The sequence below is a fragment of the Xenopus laevis genome, chromosome 6L (genome assembly GCF_017654675.1).
Source record: "Xenopus laevis strain J_2021 chromosome 6L, Xenopus_laevis_v10.1, whole genome shotgun sequence".
Classification (NCBI taxonomy): domain Eukaryota; kingdom Metazoa; phylum Chordata; class Amphibia; order Anura; family Pipidae; genus Xenopus; species Xenopus laevis.
Window position 1 is genome coordinate 133,069,383 of NC_054381.1, and position 15,905 is coordinate 133,085,287.

At 41.3% G+C, this 15,905-nt stretch overlaps 1 protein-coding gene across 1 annotated transcript; it reads right to left on the reverse strand.

Annotated features, from left to right (window-relative positions):
- Positions 1–11,875: 11,875 nt before the first annotated feature.
- On the reverse strand, positions 11,876–15,705 carry hey1.L (hes related family bHLH transcription factor with YRPW motif 1 L homeolog). The gene is made up of 5 exons (XM_018268091.2): positions 15,347–15,705; positions 15,017–15,092; positions 14,573–14,656; positions 14,290–14,371; positions 11,876–13,364 (listed from the first exon to the last, which is right to left on the reverse strand). Exons 1-5 carry the CDS (start codon positions 15,430–15,432, stop codon positions 12,796–12,798), a joined length of 897 nt encoding a protein of 298 aa, XP_018123580.1. The 5' UTR covers positions 15,433–15,705; the 3' UTR covers positions 11,876–12,795.
- Between the last annotated feature and the right edge of the window lie 200 nt (positions 15,706–15,905).

Sequence of the window (15,905 nt, forward strand, 5' to 3'; positions counted from 1 at the left end):
CTACAGGCTTTAGTGTGCAGGCTTCTTATTGTAAAAATTCCAGTTAAGTGAACATACAGCTTCCAATTTTCCCAGGGATTACTGACAATGGAAAGAGTGCAGCTAATGGCATTAATACGGTTAGGTCCATAAATATTGACCCACAGAATTAAAGCTGAAAGTCTGCAGTTCAACTGCATCTGAGTTGTTTCATTTAAAATTCATTGTGGTAATGTACAGAACCAAAATTAGAAAAAAAGTTGTCTCTGTCCAAATATTTACGGACCTAACTGTAAATGCGCAAACACAAGGCTTGTTTCTACAGTTTGTTACTCACTGGGGCTCATTTATTAACAGTGGGCAAATTTGCACATGGGCAGTAACCCTTAGCAACCAATCAGTGATTAGCTTTTTTCAGCCAGCTGCAGGTTGAGCAGTGAAAGCAATCATCTGATTGGTTGCCATGGGTTACTGCCCAGGAGCAAATTTGCCCACTGATTATAAATGAGTTCCACAGTGCCCTAAACTGCATACTTTCAATGAAAATCAATGCAAAATAAAGATCACCCATTCTCAATCCTTATTTAAAGGATGTGCGAAAGAGAAATATGAAAAGCAAAACAAGCCTAACAAGACTCATACAAATCATTTCATACAAAGCAGCGTATTATGCACACACTAATGCCACTAGGAAATAAAGCTGCCCGGCACTGTTCAAGCCTATGCATAAAGGTTAATAGGTTCTTAAAGAGCATGTTAGTCTCCTTTATGATTTGTGTAATTTGTATCTGTGAGGACAGACTAATCCCACAGGTCTTCTCCAGAATCTAACAATGGGAAATATTGGCTTTTCACAGCACTCTTGCCTATGAATGCACTGCCCAGACAATAACTGCTTGCAGACACTTTCTGTACCATGCTAATACAATCCTTTGTGGCTCATTTCTGTTATTTGTTACTGTCACATTGTACATAATATCTTTTCCGCTGAATTTCCCATATATAAACATCTCAGACTCACACAGCCACTATAATGGCATAATCAAAGCCTGATCTGATCTTATTAGACAAAGACCAAATCACTTTAGCGCTTTATTATTATTTATTATTAGACAAAAAAACTGCAATCATATCATATTTTATATCAGTATAAATAGCTCTGATAATGGCAAAAATTCTCATTTTATTTATGCTGTACTATACTAGGTACTGTCCACTGATTAGAGCCACTAGCCCTCATATTACACATGTTCCATGGCATAATTTGAGTATGTTCCAACTGAGTGCCAATAATGGTCATTGCAGCTGGTTATACCCCGAAAGGCTCCAGTCACATGTAACTGCTACTTGGCCTGCGTATAAACACAGGCTGAGAAAAAGATCATCTACTGACCTGGCGGTAGCTCCTGGTTCCCTCAGCACTTTGCATCACTAGACGCAGCACACTAGCACCTAAAGAATTGGGAGCAGACATCATTCTCATGCCAAACAATGGAACTGACGCCAGACAACTGCTAAAATATTCAATGTCCAGTTTGCGACAAAGTGCACATTCAGTTCCACCCATTTGGCAAATAAGAAGCAGTTGTAGCACAGCTGAGTCAGACACAGGGCAAGTGTGTCTGATTCAGCACCCAGATTGTGCCCGTAATGGTGCAGTGTGAGAAAAACATGGTGATTGTTCTCAAAATCACACCAAGGTATGTGAATGTGCCCTATCATCACATACCCACTAACCACTAGACAACACACCTCACTGGCTCTTTGTAATGGAATTAAAAAGACAATAGGACTCATTTATAAACACTGGGCAAATTTGCACCTGGGTAGGAACTCATAGCAACCAATCAGTGATTAGCATGCTTCAGACAGCTGCAGGTAAATTAATAAAAGCAAACATCTGATTCATTTCCACGGGTTACTGCCCAGGTGAAAATCTATCAAGACTTTATAAAAAAAACAAATATGAGCACTCTAGAAGCTGAATCTGTAGTGAGACTATAGGGGGTTATTTAAGAACTTAAAGGGATACTGTCATGGGGAAAAAAAAATTTCAAAATGCATCAGTTAATAGTGCTGCTCCAGCAGAATTCTGCACTGAAATCCATTTCTCAAAAGAGCAAACAGATTTTTTTATATTCAATTTTGAAATCTGACATGGGGCTAGACATATTGTCAATTTCCCAGCTGCCCCAAGTCATGTGTTTTTTTACTTATGATGGAGTGTTTTTCCCATAATTGCAGCTTGACTGAAGCCGCATTTTATGTGCTTATGAGCAAGTTGCGCTTAGCATTTCGACTTGAATCTTGCACCTATTGATGCAAATATTGATGCTTCCACCAGGTCTAGGGTGCATGGATGCTGGAGATAAAGTCAAAGTGACTATGAATGGACCATAAAAAAGTCTCTGATGAAAATTCCATTTCAATATGGCCTCAAAGCAAAGCTTTTTTCTAAAGGTTCTAAAGTGACATATTTAAGATGTCTTAAATATGATTTAAGTGCCTTAACTTATGATTTAAGTGCCTTAACTTATATGATAAATGTACCTGATGCTATTTGATGGAATTTACTTTGAAGTGTCAAACAATCCAATTGTACATTCTAAAATAAAATGCATATCCCCTATAGTTTTATGGTTCCAGACAGGTCCGGACTGAGAATTAAAATAGGCCCTGGCATTTCAGGTACACAGAGGCCCAAACAGCCCCCACCAGCCCACTAAATACTGACTTTCTATGGGACCTTATAGCAGCCCCTCTGACATTTGCCAAAACCCACAGATTGCCAGTCCGGGCCTGGTTCCAGATACATATTCTAATGAGCCCAAGAACATTAAAATGCTGCCAGGGGTTATGCCAGATAATTCTGCTGCAAGCATGGGGCAAAGACAGGTCGACCATTGCTCCTGCACAGTCTATACACATCACCAGGGCCAGATGGGGTAATAAACTGCTCAGTCTGATGGAAAAGTCTTAAAGCAATAACTTAGATAGATAGATTCTATGTTTCGAAAATGCTTATTTATTTTTAGACTAAAATGGACCACTTGCATTTCTGGTGCCATTTTCTGAATCTGTATTTAGAATGCTCTCTGGAAGAAGTGGGAGCTCCTTAACAAATTTTTAAACAGTAGATTTTCAGATAAGAGCTTCTAATTATAACACTAAGCATGATGTCAACTTGAATGTGAAAACTGGAAGAGCCTGCATCCCGTTCGCCTTAAAGTAGCATTTTCCCAAGGTCACAGTTCTCCTGTCTCTGGTGCGGAAACAAAATGATCAGTGGGTTGCTCACATGGGGGGATCACCAGAAGTTCATCTCAAGTGAGCAGGTTATTGATCACTTTGCAGCAGGATGAGCTTAGGGAAGAGCTCAGCTTCCGACTGTGTGTTTGCTAACTCCTTACTATTACCTGATTGTATTACAGTTACGTCACAGAGAAACCTTAGAGCTCCAATTTTGCCTGAAACTTTAGAAGCAGCATATCAAAACTCTAAATGAAAAAAAGTAGAGGGGAAATGTGTTTTTTTTTCTCGCTTTTCATTTAAAGAATGAATGCCCCGTTAACGATGTGTTCCCGGCTACAACAATGGCCTTTCACTTGTGTACAATGGGGCAGACGTGTTTATAAAGTTTCAAAGTCTAGCTTCATGAAATCATTTCTGAGCTCTATAGTTTGCTCCAGATTACAAAACATTCCCACAAGAAGGGAAGTCCCTTTAATGTAAAGGCCATTGAATACTAGTACAGGATATCCTCTTGTTGTTGATGATTTCCTCCATACAGAAGGAACAAGATGAACATGGGGCTATTCAAAGAGCCTAAAGAGACAGGTAGTCATCTATTTTGTGCGAGAACATTGTTTTCTGCGTGGTTAATATTTCCTTATGCCATATGCGTCAGTTATTTTTAACAGTAACCTCAAAGTTCATTTGATTGAGCATACATATAAGAAAAAAAGTGGAAATAATGCATACAAACCTGCATGACAGTTCTTAATTATTTCAATGTAAAACTGAGCGGAGGGTAAATATATCCATTTTTGAGTTGCGATTGTGCCACAATTTATGCAAAGATGAAAATGATGTCACAGGAAAGGAATGGATGGTCTTCCATATGTTTTACGGGAGGCAAGAGGTCCCAAAATCTGTTTGCAGTGAGACAGCTATAAACTGTTACTCTCACCATCTTGACTTATGTCCGTTTACCATTGTGCTCTTTCTATCTACAAGTGCTTCCATCACCATTGAACCAGAGCTGCAGTAGAAGTGTGAATGGAAACCCAATCATAGTGTCAGAATTCACACAACGTCAGTTGAGTTCTGGGTGCCCAAAAAGGGCTAATATCCTATCTTTTAAAAAAAAAAAAGCCAGGAGGCCTCAAAGAAGCATCATGCAGAAGAAATGGAAATTCTGTTTAAGCCAACAGGTAGGTACCATTGTTTCCAAGCATATAAAACAATTTTCACCATGTAAACTCATTAGAACATCAACTGACAGCAGCAGCCTGCGGAATCAGTAGCTGGCGGATGTTTTTGACTTCCTAGAACAATAAATATGCCCAGCATTTCTAATTTAATTACCATAGAAAACGGATACAAAATAGAGATTGAATGGAAAAAAAATACAAAACTAATTTCATAACAATGGTCTTCTTATGAACAAGCCAAATAGTATAATTTCCGGAAACAGTTGCGAGTGTAACCTCACCTGTCCTATAAAAGTCATAAATAGCCCTAGAACTGGTTGGTCTTTCACATCGCCGTGAAAGGCCAAATATTGTATTACATTATACACCTTGCGAATAATAATGAATTCTGTAAACTGCCATAGAAAAGCTTCTGCATTGTACACAAAGTGGCGGAAACTCGCTATTCATAGGCTACTGTTACAGTACAACTGATACACCCGTCCCATGGTGCACTGGCGAAAACTGAGCACAGAAAGGGAGCATAAAACAGTAGAAATAGTAGAAAGACCACATCCTATGAGGCAGGTGCACTGAGTAGGGAGTAAAAATGGCAAATTTGGGTTGTTAGGCACGTAGTGAGCAAACGATGTACAACGCAAGATGTACCACCCCCCTGTAGTAGTTACAGGATCCTGTGCACAAGTTAACATTGCTCAATTGTTTTCTATTTTCTGAATTAATATCCGGAGCAATTGTAAGATGTAAGGGACAATGGGTGCCTCTAGATACTGATTGCTTTAGGATTAAAGAGATGAAACTTCACGTGAAACCATAGTACCTAACCGGGACTCCTCATGCTCAGCAACATTGGCAGGGCTGCCTTGCCCTCTGCGGGACAGACATTGCTCTCACTATACAAAGAGTTTGCTGGGCTAAAAACCAATGATAACCTTTACACAAGAAATAGCACAAGACAGATAGAGAGCTAGCTCAACAGATTAACTAAAGGTCATGCTGGTAAAATGATATCCCCAGTTGCTTGTTGTGAGATTGGTCTCTTTAAGAAAAGTGTTGTTTTGACCCATATTTCCTTCTATTTTTAGTCATTATGGAACACTGGAATGCACAAAGGTGGCACAAGCAGAAACATAAGCATATTTAGATGTATCTTCAAGTTTGTGCTTGGAAGCTGAGTTAACCTTTCAGTTAACTTTTATATTTTATAGAATGGCCAATTCTAAGCAAAAATATTAGTCTTTATTATTTATTTATTATAGTTTTATTTAATTATTTGCCCTTTTCTTCTGATTCTTTCCAGCTTTCCAAGGACTTGCTATTCCTACTTTTTATTACTCATCTTTCTATTCAGGTCCTCTCCTATTCATATTCAAGTCTCTTTTTTAAATCAAGGCATGGTTGCTAGGGTAACTTGGGCCCTACCTACCAGATTGCTGAAATTGCAAACTGCAGAGCTGCTGAATAAAAAACTAATTAACTCAAAAACCGCAAATAATAAAAAATGAAAACCAATTGCAAATTGTCTCAGAAAAGCACTCTCTACATCATACCAAAGGTGAACAACCCCTTTAACTGTACTTGATGCTTTTTTTTTACCACTTCTGTGTTAATGTGCTAAAGGCAATATATAGCTATAACTTTTGGTACTTAATGCCAATCGGAACAGGCCCATTTTTTAATAAAAAATACATCTTCAGTTGCAAACCCATGTCCTGGTTTTTTAGGAACCTACTGTATATAAAAACACTCGGTCTTCGATTTTGTGCTTATATATGGTCATGGAACTCCTCCGTAACTTATAATAATACACAAAAGCTGTGAATATCTTGTAAATTATATCCTTATAAACGGTGAGTAGTGATGTCATCAGTTATAAACGGTGAGTAGTGATGTAATTTCTGTCACATGACTCACTAAAATTTGTGTATTATAATAAATAAAGTACCCCCAGTTGTAAAATATGAGGATATTATAAGTTACCTCGGAGTTCCATGACCTGTATAAAAACACTCGGCCTTCGGCCTCGTGTTTTTATATGGTCATGAAACTCCTCGGTAACTTATAATATCCTTATATTTTACAAGAGGGGGTACTTTATTCACTATATATCCTTATATTTTACAATAGAGGGTATTTTATTCACTATATTACCACAGAAATGCCGATAAAACAGCACAATTGGTTTTGCACAAAATATCCCAAGTTGAAGAGAATAATGACAATGATTCTTATCCAATACAGGTATTTATGTCCCCTAAATAGGCCCACCACTGCCTCATCTGTCTGCAGTGAACTTGGCAATCAAAAGATCGGGGCACCCAAGTTACATAGTTACATAGTTAAATCGGGTTGAAAAAAGACAAAGTCCATCAAGTTCAACTCCTCCAAATGAAAACCCAGCATCCATATACACACCCCTCCCTACTTTCACACAAATTCTATATACCCATACCTATACTAACTAAAGAGCTTAGTATCACAATAGCCTTTGATATTCTGTCTGTCCAAAAAATCATCCAAACCATTCTTAAAGGCATTAAGTGAATCAGCCATCACAACATCACCCGGCAGTGCATTCCACAACCTCACTGTCCTGACTGTGAAGAACCCCCTACGTTGCTTCAAATGAAAGTTCTTTTCTTCTAGTCTAAAGGGGTGGCCTCTGGTACGGTGATCCACTTTATGGGTAAAAAGGTCCCCTGATATTTGTCTATAATTTCCTCTAATATACTTGTAAAGTGTAATCATGACCTCTTGCAAACACCTTTTTTACACATTTTTTTTTAGTCTACCCTCATTATTTAAGTCTTCCCTCCCTCTAAACAATTTAGTTGCACGTTTCTGCACACTCTCCAGCTCATTTGGACTGGAGTCCAAAACTGAACTGCATACTCCAGATGAGGCCTTACCAGGGACCTATAAAGAGGCTTGAGTTAATGCCCTTTTTTTTTCATCCCTTGAGTTAATGCCCTTTTTTTATGCAAGACAGAACTTTATTTGCTTTAGTAGCCACAGAACGACACTGCCCAGAATTAGACAACTTGTTATCTACAAAGACCCCTAGATCCTCATTTAAGGAAACTCCCAACACATTGCCATTTAGTGTATAACTTGCATTTATATTATTTTTGCCAAAGTGCATAACCTGCATTTATCAACATTGAACCTCATTTTCCAGTTTGCTGCCCAGTTTTCCAACTTAAACAAATCTCTCTGCAAAGTGGCAGCATCCTGCATAGAACCTATAGTTCTGCACAATTTAGTATCATCTGCAAAAATAGAAACAGTACTTTCAATGCCCACCTCCAGGTCATTAATAAACAAGTTGAAAAGCAAGGGACCTAGTACAGAGCCCTGCGGTACTCCACTAACAACACTGGTCCAATTAGAAAATGTTCCATTTACCAACACTCTTTATAGTTTATCTTTTAGCCAGTTCTCTATCCAGGTACAAATACTATGTTCCAGGCCAACATTCTATAATTTAACCAGTAACCTTTTGTGTGGCACTGTATCAAATGCTTTAGCAAAGTCTAAAGCAGTAGTAAGTAAAGTAAATCACATCCACTGCCATCTCAGAATCAAGGTCCCTGCTTACCTTCTCATAAAAAGATATTAAGTTAGTCTGGCAAGATCTATTACGCATAAAACCATGCTGGCACACACTCATAGTATTATGATTTGATATAAAGTCCAGTATCTTATCCTTTAATAACCCTTCAAAAAGCTTTCCTACTACTGACGTCAGACTAACTGGCCTATAATTTTGAGGCTGAGAACGGGATCCTTTTTTGAATAGAGGCACCACATTAGCAATTCGCCAGTCTCTCTGCACTATGCCAGATCTCATTGAATCCTGAAAAATTAAGTAAAGAGGTTTGGCAATCACAGAGCTAAGCTCGCTAAGTACCCTGGGATGAATACCATCTGGCCCCAGACCTTTGTTTATCTTAACATGTTCTAGTCTCTTTTGAATTTCCTCATGTGTGAACAGAGACGGAACTAGGTTGGGGGGGCTCTGGTGCGGGCCGCGCAGCCGGGCCCCACCCTCTTCTGTGTGGCGCTGCAGCCGCTGCAGTGGGCGCGTGACTGCCGGGGGCCCTGCGGGGGTGCAGGCCCTGGCCCAATTGCACCCCCGGTAGTTACGCCACTGTGTGTGAACCATGCAGCCATCATTAGTTGTATTACTAGAATTGGGACTATTAAGCAGGCAACCTTCAATAACTGTTTCCTCATTTGTGTAGACAAATGAAAAATATGAATTCAGAATCTGCACTTTTATTTTGTTTTCATCAACCAAGTGACAGGAACATGATCCTGTGTGTAGTTGCCACTCTCATCATGCCAATACAGGCCTCACTCAGATTGACAGTAGGATAATGAAGGACATAACCTGCCTTGACTGGTCCCAATCAGCAGGGGGCACCACTGGCATCTGTGGTTACTACAGAGACAGCTTCTACTGGGAAAAAATGCCCTGAAAGATAGTTAATCCTTGTGAAATAGGACCGCTGTATCTGTTACTTTATTCACCACCCTGGGATCTAATTGTATAGTGATTTTAGGGCTTGATTTCAGTTATTTTCGGTAGATTATATTACTTCATTTCCTTTTGATCCTTCCTATTTCACTTTTCAGCCTGTCCTTAATATATTTAGGTCACACATACATGCAAATAGCCATTCAAAAATCAGAAAATCTCCCCCTTTACTTGTGAATGTCGGAAGGCACGAAGATGTTAAAAAGCTGACCTTTTTCCAAATGGGGCATGAGAAAGGTCACAGGTATTGCTTAAGGCTGACTGCTTTAGCACTCCCTAATAATGTGTCAGTCACTTTAATTGTGTGTGGATATATATAATAGCTAGTGAAGCCGACTTGCTATAGTTCCAAAATAAAATGCAATACTCTAGGACTGCAGCCAGTGTAAATCATGCAGATATTATCCCTTGTTGGATTCAATTCATTCCTAAAACTACTAGGCGTGAAAGAGCTAATCAGCCCCGTGTTGCCCCCCCCTAGTAATATCCAGCATTTATGTGCATGAGCGATGCCATTCAGTGCAATTAGAAAGAGTCTCACTGTGCTCATTTGCATCCAATGGAAGATTATTTGAATAGAATAGAAAGAAAGGAAATTATACAGCTAAACTTTAATATGTCGTTTAGACTTTATTAATTTGCAGGAAAATTGCAGGGGTTGGGATCCATTTTCTGGAAACCCGTTATCCAGAAAGCTCTACAGGAATGCCATCTCCCATATAACCAGTGGTGGAACTACCGGGGGAGCAGGGGGGTGCGAGCGGGCCAGGGCCCGCACCCCCTAAGGCCCCCCCCGCAGACCGCGCACCGCTGATAAATGCGGCCGTTCAGAGGGGGGCGGGGCCCGGCTGTGCGTCACGCACCAGGGCCCGCCCCCTCTAGTGACGCTTCTGCATATAACTCATTTTAATGAAATAATTCAAAATCTTTAAAGCTGATTTCCTTTTTCCCAGTTAAGATATAGTTCATCTTTATCGGAGTCAAAACAATCCTATTTGGTTTATTTAACATAAAACAGTTTTTTAGTAGACTTTAAGTATGTAAATTCAAATTACTGAAAGTCCCCTTATCCGGAAAGCCCAGGTCCCGAGCATTCTGGATAAAAAGGTCCCATACTTGTACTGTGATGGTTAACGAATTGCAGGAAAATATATAAATGTTTTTAGAACTAGCGTTTGCTGTATATTATGGGAAACTAAATGAAAAGCACAGTAGGTGGCAAAGCTGGCAGATATGCCCTTCTCACCAAAACTGCTTTGTAGCTATTAACTGGAGTTGCCTTATTGCTTAAGCCATTCTGTGTAGTCTTGTAACGAAGCTAGTGGTGATGATTTTAGAAACATAGATAAATTAATTCATTACATACCACATGGCAGTGTCTCACCCCCTGTCTCCATACCTCATGTAAGCCACATTCCCCTGTGCAGCAAATTAGCCATAAAATTGCTGAAATTAAACCTCTTGTTTCTAAAGCTCCAGGGGCACTCTACATTGAATTGTGGACACAGGTGTGAAAACCTTGAGTGCATGCCTTTGGTCTGAAATAATGCAGAGGTTGCTCTTCAGTGTAAATGTAAAAGCTACTTACTACTATAGAAGTGCAAAGAGCAGAGTAAACACCAAAACTTTACACCTCACTGATTTGGCAGAGTTCATTGAAGTGCATGGAAACAAAACATGTGAAAGTGTAGTAAACATGTGCAAGAGCCAGTGTAGTTAGTACAAGTGCAGAAACGTGTGATTAGACAGTATATGTGGGCCAGAGTTTCACGTTCTGCTGAGATCTAATAGGTGTTTACTGGAGCAGTGGCAGCAAAGCTCCCTCAAGAGCCATAATACCACCCACTCAAAAGTAAAAAGGGGTCAGCTTCACCTACTACATGAATGTCCTCAACCACAGCTAAATTTGTTTTTTTGTGAGTTGGCCTTCAAAAGCAGCTGTTTTAAGGAGGTACAGTGTAAGATACATGGGGGGCAGGGATTCATGCGAATGGTGAGTAATCTCTCCAAAGCACCAGTGTAGAAATGCCACAAATGCTCTGTGTCTGCTCTGCCTCTAACACTGCAGAGAGGTATTCAGGAGGCAATAGGTACGGTGGGAAGCCTGGGGTATACCCGTAGATGGCAGGACAGAGTCTTGAAGCCATTAGGAAAGCAACGTTTAAACTTACAGAACAGGGGCAAACAAGAATACAGGCAGTGATGAGGAAAACAGGAATCGTAGTCAGAAAAAGGCCAAGGTCAGAACTGGGGAATCCACAGCAGTAGGAAGGAACATGGGTCAGGAGCGGCAAGAAACGGCAAGCAGAAATCGTAGTCAGAACAGGCCAAGGTCAATACCAGGAAATCCATGAAGGTAGGGATCAGGACACAGGAACAAGGAAGTTGGAACATGGACGGCAAGTCTTGCAGGGATATACGCAATGACCAAGTGCCGAGCAAAGGTCAGGGCTGGGCTTATAAAGGGGACATAAATGAAAATGGGAAACACATGAGGGTAATGAGATGGGAGGAAACAGACTGGGAAGAGGCAGAGTCAGGAACATATGAAAACAGATCAAGACCAGCCCCAAGAGCTCACAAGGTAAGTGCAAGTCCAGCAACTGCAAATACAAGGTTTGAGTCCCAGCTGGTCCTGACATTGCCTGTCAGTACATATACAGTGCCAGCCGTGTGTGTAAGAACTGACAGGAGGAGGATGCTAGTTATGTCAATGCAGAACAGACACTGAGCAATAGTGATGCTTTTCCACTGACAAAGATAAACCACATATGACACTGACCACAGCGATTTGTAAAGCCGCTTTTTAACCAGTATATGAATGCAACACAGTGAACATTAGCTCCAGATATGTGCTTTTTTTCTAAGATCAAGGTTAGTTTTGAATGGTTGGCCCAGAAAAATGAAAAACAATACATTTTTGTTTAAAATAACACACTTGACTCTTTTTATTTAGTCAAAAACTGACCAGATTAACAGTGATTAAACTCAGTACAGCAGAGTCCATCTTTTCGGTTGATGTCCCATCCAAGCACAAAGTGTATTATATACAGGCATGTAGTGGATTCTGATTTAAATTAGTCTACTTGTTAAATAAAGTTCTAGTGCACCAGGTAATAAAATACATTAGACAATAAAAAATCTGTTGAAATGTTGTATAGTCCAGGTTCATGTGCAAAATACATGTGCTATAGGCTTCTACTGTACCACTCTATGTGCACTCAGTGTCATGTTTAACCCTCTGGATGTTTGTAGCCCACTATTCGGCACTCCCCCTTCCATTCACAGGTTTACTGAAGGCATTGCTATTGATTCTTGTATAGAGCGGATAAATCTGATTTGTCAACGCTTGGAAATATAAAACAAAAAAAAAAAAACAGTTTAATATAAGTAAGCTATAGCTTTAAGAACATCTCAATGCTCAAAATATTAGCAAACCAGAAGGATATTTTAGAGTACGGTTTTTAAATAAATGTCATTGTTGGGAAACGTAACCGATCTGAGATAGGAAAAAAAACTAGAATATCAGTTAAATGTTGAAGAGGAAGTAGAATTATTACTTTACAAAGCAAGTTAAACATTTAGAGCAGATCTATTTAACAGTTCTGTGTTACACTGCTAATGTACCAGATTTTTTTTTTTTTGGAGACTACTAAAAAAATGTTATGTTTAAAAAAAAAAAAAAAAGACAAATAATAATTTGCAATGGTACCATTGGATCACACTGGTTGGCAAATACAATGTAAAAGTCATTAATAAAAGGCCAGCACAGCTGGACGTTACAACCCCCCCTCACCCAATCCTGCTTTTTCCTTTCACGAAAAAAAGCTTATCAGTTCTCACTTAGAAGGCTCCGATTTCTGTGCCCCAAGGCCTGTAGGGCTTGCCTGATGGAGTGGGTGTCGTAGGGCTGAGAGAGTTGGGTGACAATAGATGGAAAGATCCAAAAGAGAAGGGGAATGCGGAGAGAGAAGCCATGGAGGAGAGCAGCGGAGGAGATAGTTTTGAAGAGGCAACCACTGGAAGCACTGATGCAATATTCCCATTAGGGGGAACTCTCAGGGAGGAGGATTCAGCATGTGGGGACCCAGGAAGTCTATTGTGGTGATGAGCTTCTGTGGAGGAGGATGTGCTGTTTGTATGGGCAGTCTGTGCCAGGAGCAGCGGGTGAGAAAGATGGGGATGGTGAGCAAAGGTTCCGCCCCAGGGAATGTGTCCGATGCTGCTATGGGCTGTGTTGGCGGCTTCTCTCTGAGAGGCATAGTTATTGAGGTGAGACACAAGCCGCACTCGCAGTGGGTCTGCCGTGTCCATTCCTTCTATTATGCTCAGATACCGGGCTACTTCTGCCAGACATTCCCTGAATCCTAAGCTGCGGTAGTCCATGGCAAGTGCATGAGCATCAAAGTAGCCTAGAACGAACAAAATGCCAATTATTATGATTTCATTAGGTAAAACTCCAAAGCAATAGTCCCCCCAGTATGCCCCTAAAAATGTCAGCTGGGATAAAGGGCAGCAAATGCTGGAGGGATAAAGACTGGAGAATGCTGCATCTTAATTTACATGCTGTGAATAGTCATCTCTCTAGACACATACTCTATATAGAGTTAAATATGCACATCAAGCCTTCTGAGTAATTGTACAGTCATGCTTAAAACATGTTAACTGGGGATTTAGGGTCTGGAGATAGCGAGGTCTTTAATCCACATGTTCTCTCTGGATCTCCAGCTATGCCTGAACTACAACTCTCAGCATCCCAAATGCATGTAGTTCAGTGACAGCTGAAGAGCTGCACAATGCCCTGAGATAGCCAAGCTAAATCCAATAAAGTCAACAGTCTAAACAGTTTGCCAGCCCATTTCAAAGAGACACTTCACTGTATATAACGGATTTTCACATTTTTTTTCTATTTTGGTGGGGTTTTAAGCATTTCATTATTTCTTTTCTGCTATTTGGTTTGAAATATTAACTATTCAGTTGTTAAGGGTTACTTGCCATAGCAACCGGGCACTTGTTTGTAAATGTGAGAATGGAAGATAATTAGCAGAACAAATACAAAGAAAAGAAAGAATAAAAATGTAGCCTCATAGTCTGCATTTTTTTTTTTTTTGGCTCCCGGGGTCACCAATGGGGCAAGCACATAATTAGAAAAATGTAATCCAATTTCAACTTTGCCTTTAATATCCTTGCTGTATTTGTACTAAATCCTCTAGCATAGGGCACAGTGAGTAGCACCCCCATGCAAAAGGCTGAATTCCTGTACCTTTCTATATCTCAATATATATATATGTATATATACACACACACAAGCCTGTGGAATAAACTGACCCCTCTCACCTTTGCCTCCTGCAGTGTGAAGCATCTTAAGGTGATCCACTGTCATCTGCAAAATCTCTGCTTTCTCCAGCTTAGCTGATCCCTGCAAAAAATGAATTTTAGATTATATGGTATAGAGATCAGTCAGGCGGATATATAGACGAAGAGCATGGCTCCTGAAATATTGAATATTCATCAGGTTAAAGTGTCGCTGAGTGAGCCCTTCTGGTTGGAAATGTAACACTATGCCAGGCATTAATTGCTAGGCCATTCTATAGAATAAAAGGCAGAAGGCTTGAATTACCTGTTTCTCAAAGGCGCTGGGCACCAGTCTCCTCAGTTCGGTTAGACTGTTATTAATCCTGTCCCTGCGGCGCTTCTCAATAATCTAATGAGGAAAGGAGGGGTTCACGGGTTAGAGACAAGCAAGGCAAACACATTCCTGCAGCTCAATCAGTTCCGAACCTGTATCCTGCCAGAACTAAAGCTTCAGTATCCCCTAGTACTGCAGCAGGGATACAGGTTGGGTGTGCTGGGGATACAGGTTGGGCATGCTGGGGATACAGGTTGGAGATACTGGGGATACAGGTTGGGTGTGCTGGGGATACAGGTTGGGGATACAGGCTGGAGATGCTGGGGATACAGGTTGGAGATACTGGGGATACAGGTTGGGGATACAGGCTGGAGATGCTGGGGATACAGGTTGGGGATACAGGTTGGGCATGCTAATGCCAAGTAACACACTTACCCCTCTGCGTCTCTTCCTGGCCAGGATTTGGGAAGAAGTGGATGGGGAAATGGATCCAGCGGTGGAACTCAGATTCCTGCAATAAATACATAAAAAGCTGCTGTTAGAGACTCAGTGTGGAACTAGTCCAAGCTAAGCGCAGGACTGGCACACTGCCCCAGGGCCCCACATCTTTGTCTAATGAACACTGACAGGGATCACAACTCCCCGGCTCTTGCTGAACTACAAATATCTAAAAATGGCCACTTAGAGCCTGCGGCTGGAGAGCCTTTAGCAATGCCCCGAAGGGACTGGTAGTTCCAGGCAAAGTAGTGGCATGGCGGGCATTACCCATTCTCATCCGCGCTCTCCTTCTCCACCTCGATGTTCTCGTCCAACTCGCTGTCCGAGGAGCTGTAGTCGTGTCCCCGCTTCATGGCTGTGCCGTGTGTCAGTGAGTGTTCCTGATGTGTGTCCGTGACTGGCTGCTGACACTGTGCTCCAAACTCTGCCGCTGCCTCTGGTTAAAAGCTAAACCATCCCTTTCCCACGGTTCGCCTGGCGCCTGCTCCTGGAACACAATCGCCTCCTTGTAGCCAGCCAGACTCCTCCCATTCCGTGACGTCACACACGACAGCGGCGCCTCTGAATCTGCTCTCGCTTTCCCAGTTTCTAAAGCGGTTCAGAAGTGATTGACGTGGGTGCATGAGGGTATGGCCCCGCCCGTTTTCTCCTAAGGCGCTGCGCTGATTGGCTGGGCGCCGGGCCAAGCCGGAGTCTGCAGTGCCGCCTGTTAGCACACGCGCGGGGCCGTGGGAAAGTCGCTGGCTCGGGCGGTGACAGCCTGCGGCCGGCGTTGTGTGATCCGGATTGTGATTGGTCGGGGTGGCCTGTGGCTTCTCTGTATGAG